Raw genomic sequence first — 17,914 nt, forward strand, 5'->3', positions numbered from 1 at the left:
CTTGCCAGGCCCCTTCCTCCCCCAGCAACACCTGGAAAGCTGAACTACAGCACCCAAATTATCCCCCTGGAATTAATTAACAAAAAAAGAGGCATGAGGAGCACGAGGAGGAGGAGGAGGCAGAAATGTTTTGCTGCTGCTGACAAACTGGAGCAGGTTAATGCCCAGGAACAGCTCGTGCTGGTGATGCAAGGAGAGCAGCAAATCATTAACTCCCAGCTCCTTATCAGCATCAGCCAGCGCCAGGCAGCTGCAGGCCCATGGGGGCACCCAAAGGTGCTGCAAGAGGCAATTCCCACCCAGGAGCAGCAGGGAGGGATGGAGGAGGGAACAGCCAGGAGATCCGAGCGTGTTCCCTTGGATTCTGTCACTGCCAGGAGCTGGGATTGCTCACAGGACACCCCTGAGGGATGGAGGGTGGATAAAGGCACTCAAATGTGGGATGTGTGAGGGACAAAATGATGTGTGAGGGACCAAGGGAGCCCCGAGCCCAGCAGCTCCACACTGCCAACACCCAATGAAACACAGCTCTTCCCAAAACCTTCGTGGTTTCTCCCCAGATTTACAGGTCCTGCACCCACCCAGCCTGAGCCAGGCCCAGAGCAGAGAAGGGAGAGAGGAAAGGTGAAGGAAGGAGAGGAGGAAGAGGAGGGAGAGGGAATAAACCAGGAGAAAAGCCCTGAAAAGGCTGCCTTGTTTTGCTTCCAAGAAGCACGGCTCTTTTCAAAACCTTTGTGGATTCTCCCCAAATTTCCAGAGCCAGAAGCTTTTCTTGCACCCACCCAGCCTGAGCCAGGCCCAGAGCAGAGAAGGGAGAAAGGGAAGGAGAGGAGGAGGAGGAGGGAGGAAGGAACCAGGAGAAAAGCCCTGGAAAGGCTGCCTTGCTTTACTTCCAACATCCCCATGAATTGCAGAGCAGCTGGACATCCCAAACTGATCTGCTCATCCTTTGATCTGCTCTGTCAGCCCCACACAGCCCAGCCTGGCAGCACTCAGCCCTCCAGGACCCGCAGCTCCAGGATCTCCCACCCATTGTCCAAATCCACTCCTTGCTTCAGGAAATAAACCCCAAAAGCAGAGACTGATCACAGACACAGAGAGGCTAAAGGGACCAGGGTTTGTCACCTTCCCCAATCCATCCCTGCCTCAGAAAATAAATCCCAAAAGCAGATTCTCCTGCAGAAATTGAGAGAGGCTAAAAGGGAGCAGGTTTGTCACCTTCTACATTCACTCTTACCTCAGGAAATAAACCCCAAAAGCAGAGACTGATCACAGACACAGAGAGGCTAAAGGGAGCAGGGTTTGTCACCTCTCCCCATCCACCTGTGCCTCAGGAAATAAACCCCAAAAGCAAATTCTCCTGTAGAGAATAATCACAGACAGAGAGAGACTGAAGGGAGCAGAGTTTGTCACCTTTCCCAATGCACTCTCCTCGGGAAATAAACTCAACTGCAGATTCTCCTGTAGAGAATGATCACAGAGAGGCTAAAAGGGAGCAGGGTTTGTCACCTCTCCCCATCCCCCTGTGCCTCAGGAAATAAACCTCAAAAGCAGATTCTCCTGCAGAAATTGAGAGAGGCTAAAAGGGAGCAGGTTTGTCACCCTCTACATTCACTCTTACCTCAGGAAATAAACCCCAAAAGCAGATTCTCCTGCAGAGACTGATCACACAGAGAGAGGCTAAAAAGGAGCAGGATTTGTCACCTTCCCCATTTACCCTTTCCTCAGAAAATAAACCCAAACTATAGATTCTCCTGCAGAAATTGAGAGGCTAAAAAGGAGCAGGGTTTGCAGGATTTGTCACCCTCCCCATTCACCCTTTCCTCAGAAAAGAAACCCCAAAAGCAGATTCTCCTGCAGAGCCTGATCACACAGAGAGAAGGCTAAAAGGGAGCAGGGTTTGTCACCTTCCCAATCCACCCTTACCTCAGGAAATAAAGAATCTCTGCAGATTCTCCTGCAGATTCTGATCACAGAGAGGCTAAAAGGGAGCAGGGTTTGTCACTTCCCAATTCACACTTTTCTGGGAAATAAAGAATCTCTGCAGATTCTCCTGCAGAAACTGAGAGGCTAAAAGGGAGCAGGGTTTGTCACCCCTCCCCATCCACCTATGCCTGGGGAAATAAAGAATCTCTGCAGATTCTGATCACAGAGAGGCTAAAAGGGAGCAGGGTTTGCGGGGTTTGCAGGGTTTTTCACTCTCCCCACCCACCCTTACCTCAGGAAACAAACCCCTAAAGCAGATTTTCCTGCAGAAATTGAGAGGCTAACAGGGAGCAGGGTTTGCAGGGTTTGCCACCCTCCCCACCCACGCAGGGAGCTCCAGCTCCCACCCACGCTGGGCTGGCACCAGGCAGGCTGCAGCTGCTCCAGGCTCCCCCCAGCCCCCTCCCCACGAGCTCCTGCTGCTGCCAAGGCCTCACGTGGCTCAGCCCCACCAAACGTGGCACAGCAATCCCGGCCAAAGGCGCCCACTCAGCCCGTGCCATCTGCCAGGGGTGCCAGGGAGGAGCGGGACGTGAGCAGGGACGGGCTCACCTGGGATGTTGTGGATGGTGATAGCCAGGATCATCAGCAAAATCCTCCTCCAGCTGCTGCTCCTGGCCAGGGGGGCTCCGTCCTGGGCTGCTGGGAATGCTGGGGGGCTCTCAGGCATGGGGGACCCCGCTCCTCTCCTCCTCTGGTAGGGCTCCCCGTTCTCAGCCTTGTCTGCGGACAGAGAACACCAGGGTCAGCCAGGGAGGGGACAGAAAACATCGGGGTCAGCCAAGAAGGGGGCAGAAAAAGAGGGGACAGAGAACACCAGGGTCAGCAAAGGAGGGCAAAAAAAACCCACCGGGGTCAGTCAAGGAGGGGACAGAAATCACTGGGGTCAGTCAAGGAGGGGACAGAAAATTTCAGGGTCAGCCAAAGTGGGCATAGAAAACACTGGGGTTAGCCAAGGGGGGGACAAAAAACACCAGGGTCAGCCAAGGTGGGCACAGCCAAGGTGGGCACAGGAAACACTGCGATCAGCCAAGGAGGGGACAGAAAATACCAGGGTCAGCCAAGGTGGGCATAGAAAATATTGGGGTCAGCCAAGGAGGGGGCAGGAAACAGTGGGGTTAGCCAAGGAGGGCATAGAAAACCCTGGGGTCAGCCAGGGAGGGGACAGAAAATATCAGGGTCAGCCAAGGAGGGGATAGAGAACATCAGGGTCAGCCAAGGTGGGCACAGCTGGACAGCTCTTGCTTCCCTTCCAGAAGGAAAAAGCAAAGAAAAGGAATGAAACCAATCAGAGCAGGGGGTTCCCCACACCCAGGGCAAGAAATGAGCTCAGCTCCCTCAGCTCCCCCAGCCACAGCTCCCAGTCCAGGATCTGACACCCAGACACTGCAATTCTCCCCTCTGGAATTATCAAATTCCCCCTCCTGCTCCAAGGTTTTTTGTCAGGGCAGTGCAGGGAGGTGTCTGAAACGATTCTGGTGGGATGCCAGAGCTGCCCTGGCACATCACCCATCCCAGTGTGGGATTTCAGAGCCAGTTAGGGACCTGAGCACCACAGGGATGCTGCAAATGCAGGGATGTCACCTTGGGAAGGCAGAGGTGTCACCAACACTGAGCTGTGACACAAAACCAGGCAGCTGCAGGCTGCCCAAAACAGCAGCACAGGGAGCACAGCAAGAACTGGAGGTGTTCTCACAGAGCAAGAACTGAAGGTGTTTCTATAAAGCAAGAACCGGAGGGGTTTTCATAAATCAAGAACTGGAGGAGTTCTCATAAAGCAAGAACTGAAGGTGTTCTCACAGAACAAGAATTGAAGGTGTTTCCATAAATCAAGAACTGAAGATGTTTTCACAAGCAAGAACTGAAGGTGCTCTCACAGAGCAATAACTGGAGGTGTTCTCACAAAGAACTGAAGGTGCTCTCACAGAACAAGAACTGAAGATGTTTTCATAAATAAAGAGCTGAAGGTGTTCTCATAAAGCAAGAACTGGAGGTGGTCTCATAAAGCAGGAACTGAAGGTGTTTTCATAAATCAAGAACTGGAGGTGTTCTCACAAAGAACTGAAGGTGCTCTCACAAAGCCAGACCTGGAGGTGTTCTCACGGAACCACCCTCCTTGGAAAAGCCCTCCAGGATCATCGAGTCCAAGCCCTGACCAATCCCCACCTCGTCCCCAGAGCTCTGAGAGGTTCCTTGGCCACCCCCAGGGGTGGTGACACCTCCCTGAGCAGCTCCTTCCATCACCTGCCCACCTTTCCCAGGAGGAAATGCCAGCCTGAGCCTCCCCTGGCACAGCTGGGGCCACAGCCCCTGGATTTTGGGGGATTTTTGGGGAGAATTTTTGGGGGGATTTTTGGGAATTTTGGGGGGATTTTGGGGAGATTTTTGGAAAATTTTGGGGGAATTTTTGGGGAATTTTTGGGGAATTTTGGGCCATTTTGGGGGGAATTTTGGGGGGATTTTTGGGGAATTTTTGGGCCATTTTGGGGGGAATTTTTGGGAGGAGTTTGGGGGGATCTTTTGGGGGGATTTGGGGAGGATTTTGGGGGGAATGTTTTGGGGGATTTTTGGGGAAATTTTGGGGGATTTTGGGGGGAATGTTTTTGGAATTTTTAAAGGATTTTGGGGGGATTTGGGAGGGATTTTTGGGGGAATTTTGGGGGGGATTTTTGGTGCCACAAAGCAGGTGAGAGCCACACCTCCCCCCCGGGCAGCAGCAGGTACATTCCCTGGTGCCACAGGTGACAGCAGCACACCCCTGGCTGGCCCCAGCACAGAGCCACTGCCACCACCCCTCTGCAAACACAGCAAGATGCTGCTGCCCAGGCAAATATTGTCCTTGTCACGGCCACGCAGAGGAGCTGGCTGTCCCCAAAGGCCACCCCCGGGCTGTGACGTTCGGTGGCAGAGCCTCAGCTCCGCCACAGCCCATGGGGACAAGGATAAATATTTAGCTTGAAGCACGACAAGGACAAACAGATCCCAGGCTGGCCAAGGCTCTGTGGGAATGCTGGCAGCCCTGGCACAGGGGCAGCCAAGGCGGTGCCACCTTGGGACGCAATCCCTGCTCCTGGCACGGCGCTGGGGGCATTGAATTGCTTGGCACATGTGAAAAATGCCTATTTTGTGATTGGCTTTTTGCAAATATTCAAATTAATATTGTATGTGTCGTGTTAGAAAGTAACGCTGTATTAATTACTGGGTTAAATATAGTTTCAGGTTATAAAAAATGTTAAAATAGAAACCATGCTTTGTAAGATACTTTTTTTAAAATAAAGGACTGAGATAGCAGCCCCAGGACACCTGAATCTTTCAGAGAAAAAGAACTTATTGCCCCATTATCAGAAGACATGAACTTCTTCCTGTGTCCTCAGCCTTGAAGATTTAGGATTACGATATAGGATTAAGAGGAAGAAGCTGACACTGACCAGACAGAATCCTGTGTTTGAATGGAATTTATGCATCATGTATGAGGTGTATGAATATGCAACAGGCTGTTGCTTTTAAGGGTTAATCCTCTGTTAATGTGGGTCCTTTTTCAGGCTCGTGCTGCCCAGAAAAAGGTACCCAGATCGTCCATAACTCTTTGTATTTATTGTCTCATATTGCCCCAATTCAATTTGTCCAAATTATTGTCACTCTAATTGTATTACTATTTTTTATAACCATTTTATTACTATGAAACTTTTAAAACTTGAAAAACATGAAAAGTGATTGGCGTTTTTCACAGCACACGTTCCCTGTCCCCACAAACAGCTCATCCTGAGCTGGCCCTGTCCAGGCTGACCCACAGAAAATGGTTATGGGGTCACCACAGCCCTGTGGGGCTGCAGGCTGGAGTGGGGATGCAGAGAGAGGAATGGCAGATTTGTCTTTACAAACACTGATAAAACCAGCACTGGGAGATAAAAGGAACAATGGGAAGGACTGCACTGATTGATAAATGGAAAAAGGTATTTGATTTTACAAATAAACTTTAGGTTTGCTGGTAAATGAAATTGGGCATTGAAAGAGCAGGAATCCCCCTCAGGCACCAAAGGGATTCCAGGGAGGGATAAAAGGATTCTGGGCAGGCAAGGAGTTCCCTACAAGTTACAAAACCCCAGAAAGCTCCAAGTGTTCCATAAAACACCAAATTTTCATGGAATTCTGGAATGGTTTGGGAGAAAGGGACCTCAAAGCTCAGCCAGTGTCACCCCTGCCATGGGGACAGGATGAGCAGCTCAGTTCTGGCTCTCCACAATTCCTCTCATTCTCTCCTCCTGCCATTCCCACCACCAAAATCACCTGCTGCTCCTTTCATTCCAAAGGTGCCTTCAGCTGGAAAACTCTCCTTGCACGTTAATTAAATTAATTTAAAAATAAATTAATAAAAGCATTAAATCCCAGAGGTTTAAGCAGAGATGGAAGTGCCCAGGGGAGCAGTGCCCATAATTATGGAATTATTTGGGTGGGGAAGGGACCTCAAACCCATCCAGTGCCACAGGGACACCTCCCACTGCCCCAGGCTGCTCCAGCCTGGCCTTGGACAATTCCAGGGATGCAGGGGCAGCCACAGCTGCTCTGGGAATTCTTTCCCAGGGCCTCCCCAGCCAGGAATTCCTTCCCAACATCCCACCTAAACCTCCTCTCTTTCAGCTTTGAACCAACCAACAAAAACAGAAGCCCAGCCCAGCTCTGTCACTTCACTGCCACCTCCTCAGTTCTATCAGATACCTCATTAATGATTCTTTTATATATTATTTTTAATTCGTCTGCATGGTCCTATTAGGGGGAATAATAATATTACTACTACTAATAATAAATAATAATAATATAATAATAAATAATAATAAAGAATTGCCTTTTCCGAGGAGATCTGAACCCCACCATGCCAGTAGCAACAAAGGATGGGAGGGATGCCACAGGGCTGAGGAAAACAGGGAAAACCTGTGGGAATGGAAAAGAATTGGTGCAGCTTTTCCAGGGGAAGTGCTGAGGAAGGCCAGTTTGAACACAAAATCCCCTCTCCTGTAAATGATCCCTGGATTAGCCAGGGATAAAGGCAGCAACACCAAAAGCAGGGAGACAATCCCGGCATCGTTTTCAGTGTCACACAGAGCCGGCTCAAGGGATGGGCTCCAAGTGCTGCTGGCACAGAGGATAAAAAGGAAAGGATAATTACAGAGCAGCCACGGCACCGCCGCCAGCTCGGGACAGGCAGGAGCATTCCCAGCTGGAAACGGGGCTGGGGGAACAAAACACTCATTAGGGATAAGCACGGGCTTGGCTGGCAGTCAGCTAAGCCTCAATGGCAAATTGGAGGGGAGATAAGAGCAGAACAAGGGCCGGGCTGTGAAGAAGAGCTGACACCACAGACAGGCTGCTCCCGCAGCCGTGCCAAGACAATTAGGTGGCAAACAACTCCCCGTGCCACAGACATTATTTTAAATCTTGTTCACAAAAAGTCCTTTAGATATTCCACTCGATTTGTCATTATTGAATTTCTCAGTAAAGCTGCGGGGCAAAGATTCTGCCAAAAGTTTAATTACATACAAGCAGCCTGCTGCATTTTTCATATCCTCTGCAGCCAGCGCTGGAGAAAAGATAAATGGCTTTGAGTGTGGCTTAAACTGCTGCTGAAGTGAAAAAAAATCGACTGCCTCCTTATCAGCATGTGAAATGGCTTTTTATTTTTGATTATTCCTTAATGAAAACTGTTTGCATTAGCCCTGAGCTCAGCTTTGGCGCACAAACACACCGAGGCTCTGTTGACTCTGAGCTCCTGCACTGCCTCAGCTCCCAAATCCACATCCATGGAGCTCTCTGGTTCTCCACACCTGCTCCAGAGTCCTTCTCCTCACGTTTAGGCCTGGCTTTACCCTCTCCTAGGCCCCAGAGCCCTTCCCCTCACACCTAGGCCTGGCTTTACCCTCTCCTAGGCCCCAGAGCCCTTCTCCTCACGTTTAGGCCTGGCTTTACCCTCTCCTAAGCCCTGGAGTTCAGAGTCCTTTTTTTCAAGGATTCCAGCCATATCTCCCCTTAGTTTTTCCTGGTTTTTAAAGGCTTTTTTCAAGGATCCCACCCCTGCTTCCCCTCAGCTTTCCCTGTTTTAAAGGTTTTTTCCAATGATTCCACCCTTGTCTTCCCTCTGCCTTCCCTGGTTTTTAAAGGCTGTTTCCAAAGATTCCACTCCTGCCTTCCCTCACTTTTCTTGTTTTAAAGGTTTTTTCCAAGATTCCAGCCCTGTTTTCCCTCAGCTTTTCCTGTTTTTTAAAGGTTTTCCCCAAAGATTCCATCATTCCTTCCCCTGGTTTTTAAGGGTTTTTTCCCAAGGACTCCATCCTTGTCTTCCCTTAATTTTCCCTGCTTTAAATCCTTTTTCCAAGGATTCCAGCCATATCTTCCCTCAGCTTTCCCTATTTTTAAAGCCCTTTTTTCCAAGGAATTCTGGCATCTCCTGTGGCTGAACCCGTGAGTGCCACTGCTCTCCAAGTGCCCCTGAGCAGCCAAATCCTTTCCCTGCTGCCACCTCCTCCTCCAAAGCTCCCCATCCTTGTTTTCCCCGTCCTTTCCCCACTGCAGGAGGAATTCCAGGGAGCACAGAAGGGGCTGGGAAGGCGAGGAGCAGATGGGTGTTAGGGAGCATCTGCTGCCACACAGGAAACTGTGCTGCTGCTCTTATCTGCCACCTCCAGAAGAGGTTTTAATTAGTGCCAGTAATTAGGCACAGCATGTCTTGCAGGTACAGGGAGAGCTGCATCCCACAGGCTCTTCCAAGCAGGTGAAATCCTGGGAATTCCACGCCTCTGGCAGGTGCAAACCAAAACCAAGGAAAAGCTGGGAATGAGCCCCCAAATCTGGGAAAATCCAATCCTCAGGAAATTTGCACTCAGAAAACAAAAATGCTGCAAAAGAGGCTCCGTGGAGCTGCCCAACTATGGGCAAAATAAGGATTTCTTTTTAAAAATAGCTTTTATTTACTGCTAGGAAGGCTCAGAGTGCTTGAGCAGAAGAGCACAGGCTTCCCATGCTCCAGAGCCCTGGCATTCAGTGGGAATGGGACACCAGGACCCCCCTGTGCAGGGTGTGACTGCATCCCTAACACGGAAAAAAATCATTTTCCAACATTTTTGGCAGATCAAAGAGGTGCCTGCCTGTGCTGAGGCTTTTAGAGGAATATAAACAAAGAGTCAGGGTTTGTTTGGGGCAGCACAGGAGCTCGAGAAAAAGCTGTTCCCTTCAGCAGAACTGACTGCCCCTTGTTCCCATGGATTATTCTGGGGTCTGGCTGGAGCCTGCAGGGTGCTGGAGAACCAGCACTGGCCCCAAAAGCTCCCTCCTGCACCAAACTGGGGTCCCAGTCACCAAACACAGGGAGCTCAACACACAAATTCCTCCTGAATGGCACCTGGAGCAAATCCCACCACAAAAAAAAAAATCACTGAGAGCTCAACACCCAAATCGCACCTCAAATATAAGAGTTTGACCCCCAAATCCCAGCCCAAACATCACCCAAATCAAACGACTCAAATTCCTCATGAATGTCACTTGGAGGACAACACTCACATCGCACCACAGAAAAATCACTGAGAGTTTGACCCCCAAATCCCACTCCAAACATCACCCAGAGCTTGACCCCCCCAAATTCCTCCTCAAACCTCAGCCAGAGTTCAACACCCAAATTCCTCCTCAAAACATCACTCAGAGTTTGATCCTCAAATCCCACCCCAAACATCACTGAGAGCCCAACACTCAAATTCGTCCTGAATGTCACTTGGAGGACAATTTCCAAATCCCAGCACAAAAAAATCACTCTGAGCTCAACACCCAAACCCCTCCTCAAACATCAACCAGAGCTCAACACCCAAAATCCTCCTCAAAACATCACTCAGAGCTTGACCCCCAAATCCCACTCCAAACATCACCCAGAGCTTGACCCCAAAATTCCTCCTCAAACGTCAGCCAGAGTTCAACACCCAAATTCCTCCTCAAAACATCAGAGTTTTGTTGGTGCAAAAAAATCTCAGAGTTTGACCCCCAAATCCCACCCCAAACATCACTGAGAGCCAACATTCAAATTCCTCCTGAATGTCACTTGGAGCACAATATCCAAATCCCATCACAAAAAAATCACTCTGAGCTCAACACCCAAACCCCTCCTCAAACATCAACCAGAGCTCAACACCCAAAATCCTCCTCAAAACATCACTCAGAGCTTGACCCCCAAATCCCACCGCAAACATCACCCAGGGAAAAATAACAGGGAAAAAATAACAGGGGAAAAAAATAACAGGGAAAAATTAACAGGGAAAATAAAAATAAAGGAAAATCAAAATAAAAAATTCCAAATAACACCAGGGGTGATACAGCACGTGGTGCCAACACGTGGCCCACATGAGGTGCTGCTGGCAGCACACAGAGCTAATTCCCAAAGCCTCCCTGACCTCCCAGCTCCCTGATTGAGGATTAATTCAGGGCCAGGAGCAGCAGCAGCACGCTCGGTGTCATTACATGCACCAGGTCCTGTGAGCAAACGAGCTCCTGCTCCCCTCCCAGAGCTCCTCAAAGAGCTCCCAGCAGATGAAGGGCTCGGCTGAATCATCTGAGGCAGAAATTTTACACATCCCAGTTAATTTAATCAGCTCATTTCCTCAGCTCACGTCTCCCAGCCTTGGCAGGGAGCAGCTTCTGATGGGAGAGGGATCAGACACGGAGAGGCTCTGAGGGAAGGCAGGAAAAACCACTCCAAAGCACTTGAAAAGGAGAGTGGGATTTATCAGGGGCTGCTAAGGAAGCACGCAGCACCAGGCTGGGGTGATAAGGATGGAGCTGGGGATGGGGTGGGTGCTGCTCCCCCTGAGCAGCCCCAGAGCCTTCTCCTGCCATTCCCAAACATTCCTGCCATTCCTAAATGTTCCTGCCATCCCCAAACGCTCCTGCCATCCCCAAACGCTCCTGCCATTCCCAAATGCTCCTGCCATCCCCACAGAATCCTGCCATTCCCAAATGTTCCTGCCATTCCTAAATGTTCCTGCCATCCCCAAACGTTCCTGCCACTCCCAAATGTTCCTGCCATTCCTAAATGTTCCTGCCATCCCCAAACGTTCCTGCCATTCCCAAATGTTCCTGCCATCCCCAAACATTCCTGCCATTCCTAAATGTTCCTGCCATCCCCAAACGTTCCTGCCATTCCCAAATGCTCCTGCCACTCCTAAATGTTCCTGCCATTCCCAAATGTTCCTGCCACCACCCCAGCACCCCCAGGAACACCTGCACCCCTCCAGCTGTGCCCCCTGCCCAGCATTTCTCCCCATTGATGGATTTAATCCATTTATTGCCACCTTATCTCACCTTCCCCATGCCCTTCCCTGGTGGTGCTGTCACTTATTATAAAAATAAAAGTTAAAAAAAAAAAGTAAAAGAAAAATAAAAGGTGGTTCCCCTGAAGGAACCACACACAGCCCCTGAAGGAACCACGTAGCACCAGGCTGGGGTGATAAGGATGGAGCTGGGGATGGGGTGGGTGCTGCTCCCCCTGAGCAGCCCCAGAGCCTTCTCCTGCCATTCCCAAATGTTCCTGCCATTCCCAAATGTTCCTGCCACCATCCCAGCACCCTCAGGAACACCTGAACCCCCACAGCTGTGCCCCCTGCCCAGCATTTCTCCCCATTCATGGATTTAATCTCTGGGAATTCTTTTCCATCCTCCCCATCCTCCCTTCCCAATATCCCACCCATCCCTGCCGTCTGGCAGTTTAAAGCTCCCTTTCCCTGCACACCATTCCTAGAAGGAATTCCTCCAGTCTCAGGCTGCATTTGCTGCTCAGCAGCTCCCATTTATCTCTAGGATAAACCCACATCTGGAGAGGCACAGCTGGGATGAGGAGCTGCCACCCTCATCCCAACTTCCCACTCTGGGGCTGGCACACAGCTGGGACAAGGGGCCCCTCTCAGAGCTGGGGAAATAAAACAAGGAATCGATTTCTGAGGAAAATAAATAAAGTGCTCCTTTGTTCTCAGCCCTTGGACTCACAAAATCAATGGCAGCTCCCTGTGGAGGGACAAACAGATTGGATTTTAGCCTGTTCTCCAGGAATTACCAGAGCACGAGGCCCCTGAAGGAACCGCACAGCACCAGGCTGGGATGATAAGGATGGGGATGGGGATGGGGTGGGTGCTGCCCACCCTGAGCAGCCCCAGAGCCTTCTCCTGCCATTCCCAAATGTTCCTGCCATTCCCAAATGTTCCTGCCACCATCCCAGCACCCATTCCAGAACCCATTCCATATAAAGCATGGATCTGAGCCATGCCTGGGGTCTGTGGCACAAGGAGCTGGGCTCTTCTCCCTCCTCAGAATCCAAATGGATGTTCCTGAGCCCGAGGTGGGAACGCAGGCATGACTCAGCTGCTGGGAGCACACACGGAACAGATTCCTCCTCGTTCCACTTCCCTGTGTGTTCCCATAAAGGATCCCTCCAAAAGTGCCTTTCCATGGAAAAAGCCTCCCACTCTGCACCCCAGGCTGCTCCTGCTGCTCCTCTGCTCCCTGCTCAGGGCATGTGACACCCCCACTGCAGGGAAACACTGACAGGGAGCAGGAAAGGATGGAGATCCTGCAGGGATCGGGCACCCAGGGCACAGCCAACACCCCTGAGCCACCTCAGTGCCCAGGGAAAGTGCTGAGATCCACCTGGGAAGGGATGGAATCATGGCATGGGCTGGAGGAGATCTTTAAGTTCATCCAGTTCCAACCCACAGCTGTGGGCAGGGGATTTTTCCCTTTTCCAGCCCCATTTCAAATAAAACCAAAATAATCCTCCAAATTGCCTCTTCCTGGGATGGGACTGCCCCCATTCCCACCCCAGAGAGGGATTCTGGCTGGGAAAAGCCCCACAACCATTTCCAGGATGGATTTGAAATCCCAGCACCTCCTGTAATCTCCTCCATTCTGGCTGGGAAAAGCTCCGCAACCATTTCCAGGATAAATTTGAAATCCCTGCCTGGAAAAAGCCCCAGAACCATTTCCAGGATGGATTTGAAATCTCAGCATCCCCTGTAATCCCCTCCACTCTGACAGGAAAATGCCCCAGAACCAGGATCAATCTGAAACCCCAGCACCTCCTGTGATCCCCTCCATTCTGGCTGGGGAAAGCCCCAGAACCATTTCCAGGACGGATTTAAAACCCCAGCACCTCCTGTAATCCTTTCTATTCTGCTGGAAAGAAACCTAGAACCAGGATAAATTTGAAATCCCTGGCTGGAAAAAGCCCCAGAACCATTTCTAGGATGGATGTGAAATCCCAACATCTTCTGTAATCCCCTCCATTCTGGCTGGAAAAAGCCCCAGAACCATTTCTAGGATGGATCTGAAATCCCAGCATCTTCTGTAATCCCCTCCATCTGGGAAAATGCCCCAGAACCAGGATAAATCTAAAACCCCAGCACCTCCTGTAATTCCCTCCATTCTTTCTGGGAAAAGCCCCAGAACCATTTCCAGGATGGATTTAAAATCCCAGCACCTTCTGTGATCCCCTCCATTCTTTCTGGGAAAAGCCCCACAACATTTCCAGGATAAATCTGAATTCCCAGCCCCTCCTGTGATCCCCTCCCAGCCCCTGCGAGCAGGGAAGCTCCAGGGCCCAGCCCCTGGTTCAAAGGGAAGCAACGCCGCCCCCTTGGCAGCCAAACAAATAAATAAGCCCCGTTTTAATTACACTTAATTGGCAATTCAGGCCGACTTTGAGGCAGCTCACACCATCTGCTGCCACACATCCATGGCAGCCTTTGAAGGGCAGAAATCCCAGCTCCGCTCCCCCTCTGGGGTTGGGGTTTTATCGCTGAGCATCACCCAGGAGGGTGGAATTGGGGCCGGGGGTGAGCCCGGAGCTGCTCAGATGGGCAGGATCTGCTCAGCTCTGGGCCCTGCAGATAACGCGGGTTCAGAGATAAGGGGCTCGGCTTGGAGCTGGCAAACAGTTAGAGATGAGAAAAAGCAGCAGGGCGTGGAAAATCGAAATCGAAATAAATGAAAAGCAAAAATAAAAATAAAAGTACAAAAGTAAAAAACAAGTAAAGCAAAAATAACAGGGAAAATAACAGGGGGAAATTAAAAAAAAATAAAAGGAAAAGAAAAAGAAAAGAAAAAATAAAATGAAAAATAACAGGGAAAATTATAGGAAAAGTAACAGGAAAATTAAAAGGAAAAATAAAGGGAAAATAACAGGAAAAATAACAGGAAAAAATAAAAGGAAAAATAACAGGAAAAATAAAAGGAAAAATAACAGGAAAAATAAAAGGAAAAATAACAGGAAAAGTAAAAGGAAAAATAAAAGGAAAAATAAAAGGAAAAATAAAAGGAAAAAAATATAGGAAAAATAACAGGAAATTAAAAGGAAAAATAACCGGAAAATAACAGGAAAAATAAAGGGAAAAATAAAAGGAAAAATAAAAGGAAAAATAAAAGGAAAAAAATAAAGGAAAAATAACAGGAAATTAAAAGGAAAAATAAAAGGAAAAGTAAAAGGAAAAGTAAAAGGAAAAGTAAAAGGAAAAGTAAAAGGAAAAATAACAGGAAAAGTAACAGGAAAATAAGAAGGAAAATTAAAAGGGAAAATAACAGGAAAAACTACAATAAAGGAAAAATCAAAACAAAAATCTAAATTAAAAAAAAAAATCAACATAAAACCCCCCATCCCCATTAAATTAAAGCATAATTAAAGTGAACCCCCCAGCCCCACTGATTTCAAGAGCAATTAAACACAAATCCACGAGCCCCACTGAATTAAAGAACAATTACACTCCAGCCCCCCCAGCCCCAGTGAATCAAAGAGTAATTACGGTGCAAACCCCCCAGCCCCAGTGATTTAAAGGGCAATCATGATCCAAACACGGCTTTTAGCTCAGCAATCAATATCTGTATCTGGGAGAGCTTCCTGTGGGAGGGGGAGGAACTGAACCATTGATTTTTGGGGAAAGGCATGTTCCATCATCCTGTGCCATATCCCACGGGCTGGGGCACAGAGGGGAGGCCTGGCCATGGACAACGGGCTCAGGACACCCAGAGCTGCCAGGAGAATGAAGGGGTGGGAATGGAAACCAGGTGGGAAGGAAAGCACAGCACAGATCTCAGCAGAGCGGCCACTCAGGGAGGGGAAAGCTGCTCCTGCAGGGGGGAAAAGGATCCCAAAATCCTGCAGGGAGGAAAAGGATCCCAAACTTCTGCAAGGGGGAAAAGGATCCCAAAATCCTGCAGGAGGGAAAAGGATCCCAAACTTCTGCAAGGGGGAAAAGGATCCCAAAATCCTGCAGGGGAAAAAAGGATCCCAAAATCCTGCAGGGGGGAAAAGGATCCCAAACTTCTGCAGGGGGGAAAAGGATCCCAAAATCCTGCAGGAGGGAAAAGGATCCCAAACTTCTGCAAGGGGGAAAAGGATCCCAAAATTCTGCAGGGAGGAAAAGGATCCCAAAATCCTGCAGGGGAAAAAAGGATCCCAAAATCCTGCAGGGGGGAAAAGGATCCCAAACTTCTGCAAGGGGGAAAAGGATCCCAAAATCCTGCAGGAGGGAAAAGGATCCCAAACTTCTGCAAGGGGGAAAAGGATCCCAAAATCCTGCAGGGGAAAAAAGGATCCCAAAATCCTGCAGGGGGGAAAAGGATCCCAAACTTCTGCAGGGGGGAAAAGGATCCCAAAATCCTGCAGGAGGGAAAAGGATCCCAAACTTCTGCAAGGGGGAAAAGGATCCCAAAATCCTGCAGGGGGGAAAAGGATCCCAAACTTCTGCAAGGGGGAAAAGGATCCCAAAATCCTGCAGGAGGGAAAAGGATCCCAAACTTCTGCAGGGGGGAAAAGGATCCCAAAATCCTGCAGGGGAAAAAAGGATCCCAAAATCCTGCAGGGGGGAAAAGGATCCCAAAATCCTGCAGGGGAAAAAAGGATCCCAAAATCCTGCAGGGGGGAAAAGGACCCCAGATCCTGCAGATGGAAAAAATATCTCAGATCCTGCAGGAGGGAAAAGGATCCCAAATCCTGCAGGAGAGAAAAGGATCCCAAAATCTTGCAGGAGGGAAAAGGATCCCAGATCCTGCAGATGGAAAAAGGATCCCAAGATCCTGCAGGGGGGAAAAGGGATCCCAGATCTTGTAGGAGAGAGAAAAGGATCCCAACTCCTGCAGACGCAAAAAGGATCTCTGCTCTTGCAAATGGAAAAACGATCCCAATTCCTACAGATGGAAAAAGGATCCCAGATCCTGCAGGAGGAAAAAGGATCCCAGATCCTGCAGATGGAAAAAGCCCAGGCTATAAAAGCCAAGCAGGAGCCCAGGCTGCCAGGGATGCTCAATAAATATTTGAAATGCTTCGGGAAGGGGCTGGGATGGTTAAAAACTGGGCAACAGCCCCTTTTTAACTCATTTTCACTCCTTTTCAAGCAGGAGTTTCATGTTATATAAGCTACAAGGGCTTAATGAACCTTTTGGATGCACTCATGAGGCTCTGGCTCAATGACCCCAATCAATCCCCAGGGTTTGGATCCATCATTTCTCCCTCACAGCCTCTGCTTCTGCTCAGGGAAGGAGGAGAAAATCCACAGGCTGAGAGAGCTGGGCAGGGTTTCCCTCAGGGTTCCCCTTCTTTTTTAAAATAAACAGGGAAAAATGGGATTTTTTTGGCTCTAAGGAGAAGCCCCACTGATGTGCTGCCTCCAGCATCAGTGCCAAGCCCAAAATTCAGCTCCTGCCCTCTCTCTGTGCTGGTTCCCAAGGGGTTTTGGTCTCCTCTTTATCTCCCCAGCTCACTGAGAAAAGCAGATTTTGCATGAGCAGCTTCTGCCTCCCCTCCTGTGCAGCCCCTGGGGCAGCCCTGGTGCATGGAAACTTCCTTTGGAGGGGAAAAATAAGGAAAAGAACAGCAAAGAATGAGCCCTGGTGCATGAAAACTTCCTTTGGAGGGGAAAAAGAAGGAAAAAATAGCAAAGAATGAGCTTAGGAAGGGGTGATGCTGCTGCAAGGGGCCCAAATCCCCACCTGGGCCTCAGATGTGATACAGCAGCTCCAATTTAAAGGGAAAAAAACATAATTTCTACGTGATGATGTTTGTGGGCAGGTCCCCCAGAGCTCCCAGCTCGTTTGAGTAACGAGTTTAACCAAATTTCATTTCCCACAGAGGCTGCTGCCAGCACGGGGAGGTTTCTGCAGCGCTGAAATCCGTCTGGAGCTGCTCCTGAGCAGCCAGGCAGGGATGCCAGGGCAGCAGCTCCTAAATCACTGCCCAGCAAACACCAAGTGAGTCATTCCAGCAGGGCCTGGCTGTGCCAGCAGTGATTTCACACGCTGCTGCAGCCAGAGGCACCACAGGCACCAGGGAAATTAGAAATGATCCAGGGGAGCAACACCTCACACCAGCCCAGGGTGCTCCAAGCTGGGAATTCCATCCCAGCCCCTCCTCACCCTCCCAGGGAAGGATTTTGTCCTCCTAGGGATGGATTTTGCCTTCCAAGGGAAGGATTTCACCCTTCTAGGGTTGGATTTCACCCTTCCAGGGATGGGGTTTGCCCTCACAGGAATGGATTTTGTCCTCTCATTGATGGATTTTGTCCTCCCATGGATGCATTTCGTCCTCCATGGATGCATTTCGTCCTCACAGGGATGGATTTTGTCCTCCCATGGATGGATTTCATCCTCACAGGGATGGATTTTGCCTTCCCACTCATGGATTTTGTCCTCCCATGGATGGATTTTGTCCTCCAAGTGAAGGATTTTGCCCTCACAAATTTGGTCCTCACATGGACAGATTTTGCCCTCCTAGGGATGGATTTTGCCTTCCAAGAGAAGGATTTTGCCCTCTCAGGGAAAGGTTTTCACCCTCCAAGGGACAAATTTTGTCCCCACAGCAACAGATTTTACCCTCACAGGGACAGATTTTGCCCTGCCAGTGATGGATTTCACCCTG

General features: G+C 49.6%; 1 protein-coding gene across 1 annotated transcript in view; it reads right to left on the reverse strand.

Moving 5' to 3' along the window:
- The window catches only part of SLC39A11 (solute carrier family 39 member 11), a 65,336-nt gene that overhangs the window by 21,046 nt on the left and 26,376 nt on the right, over window positions 1-17,914 (reverse strand). The window contains exon 6 of the mRNA XM_054293138.1: window positions 2,539-2,709. Within this exon, the coding sequence (XP_054149113.1) occupies window positions 2,539-2,709 (171 nt within the window). The remainder of the gene's footprint in view (window positions 1-2,538; window positions 2,710-17,914) is intronic.

This window comes from Melozone crissalis, unplaced genomic scaffold (genome assembly GCF_028551555.1).
Source record: "Melozone crissalis strain CALT ecotype California unplaced genomic scaffold, PUWL_Pcris_2 ptg000129l_1, whole genome shotgun sequence".
Classification (NCBI taxonomy): Eukaryota; Metazoa; Chordata; class Aves; order Passeriformes; family Passerellidae; genus Melozone; species Melozone crissalis.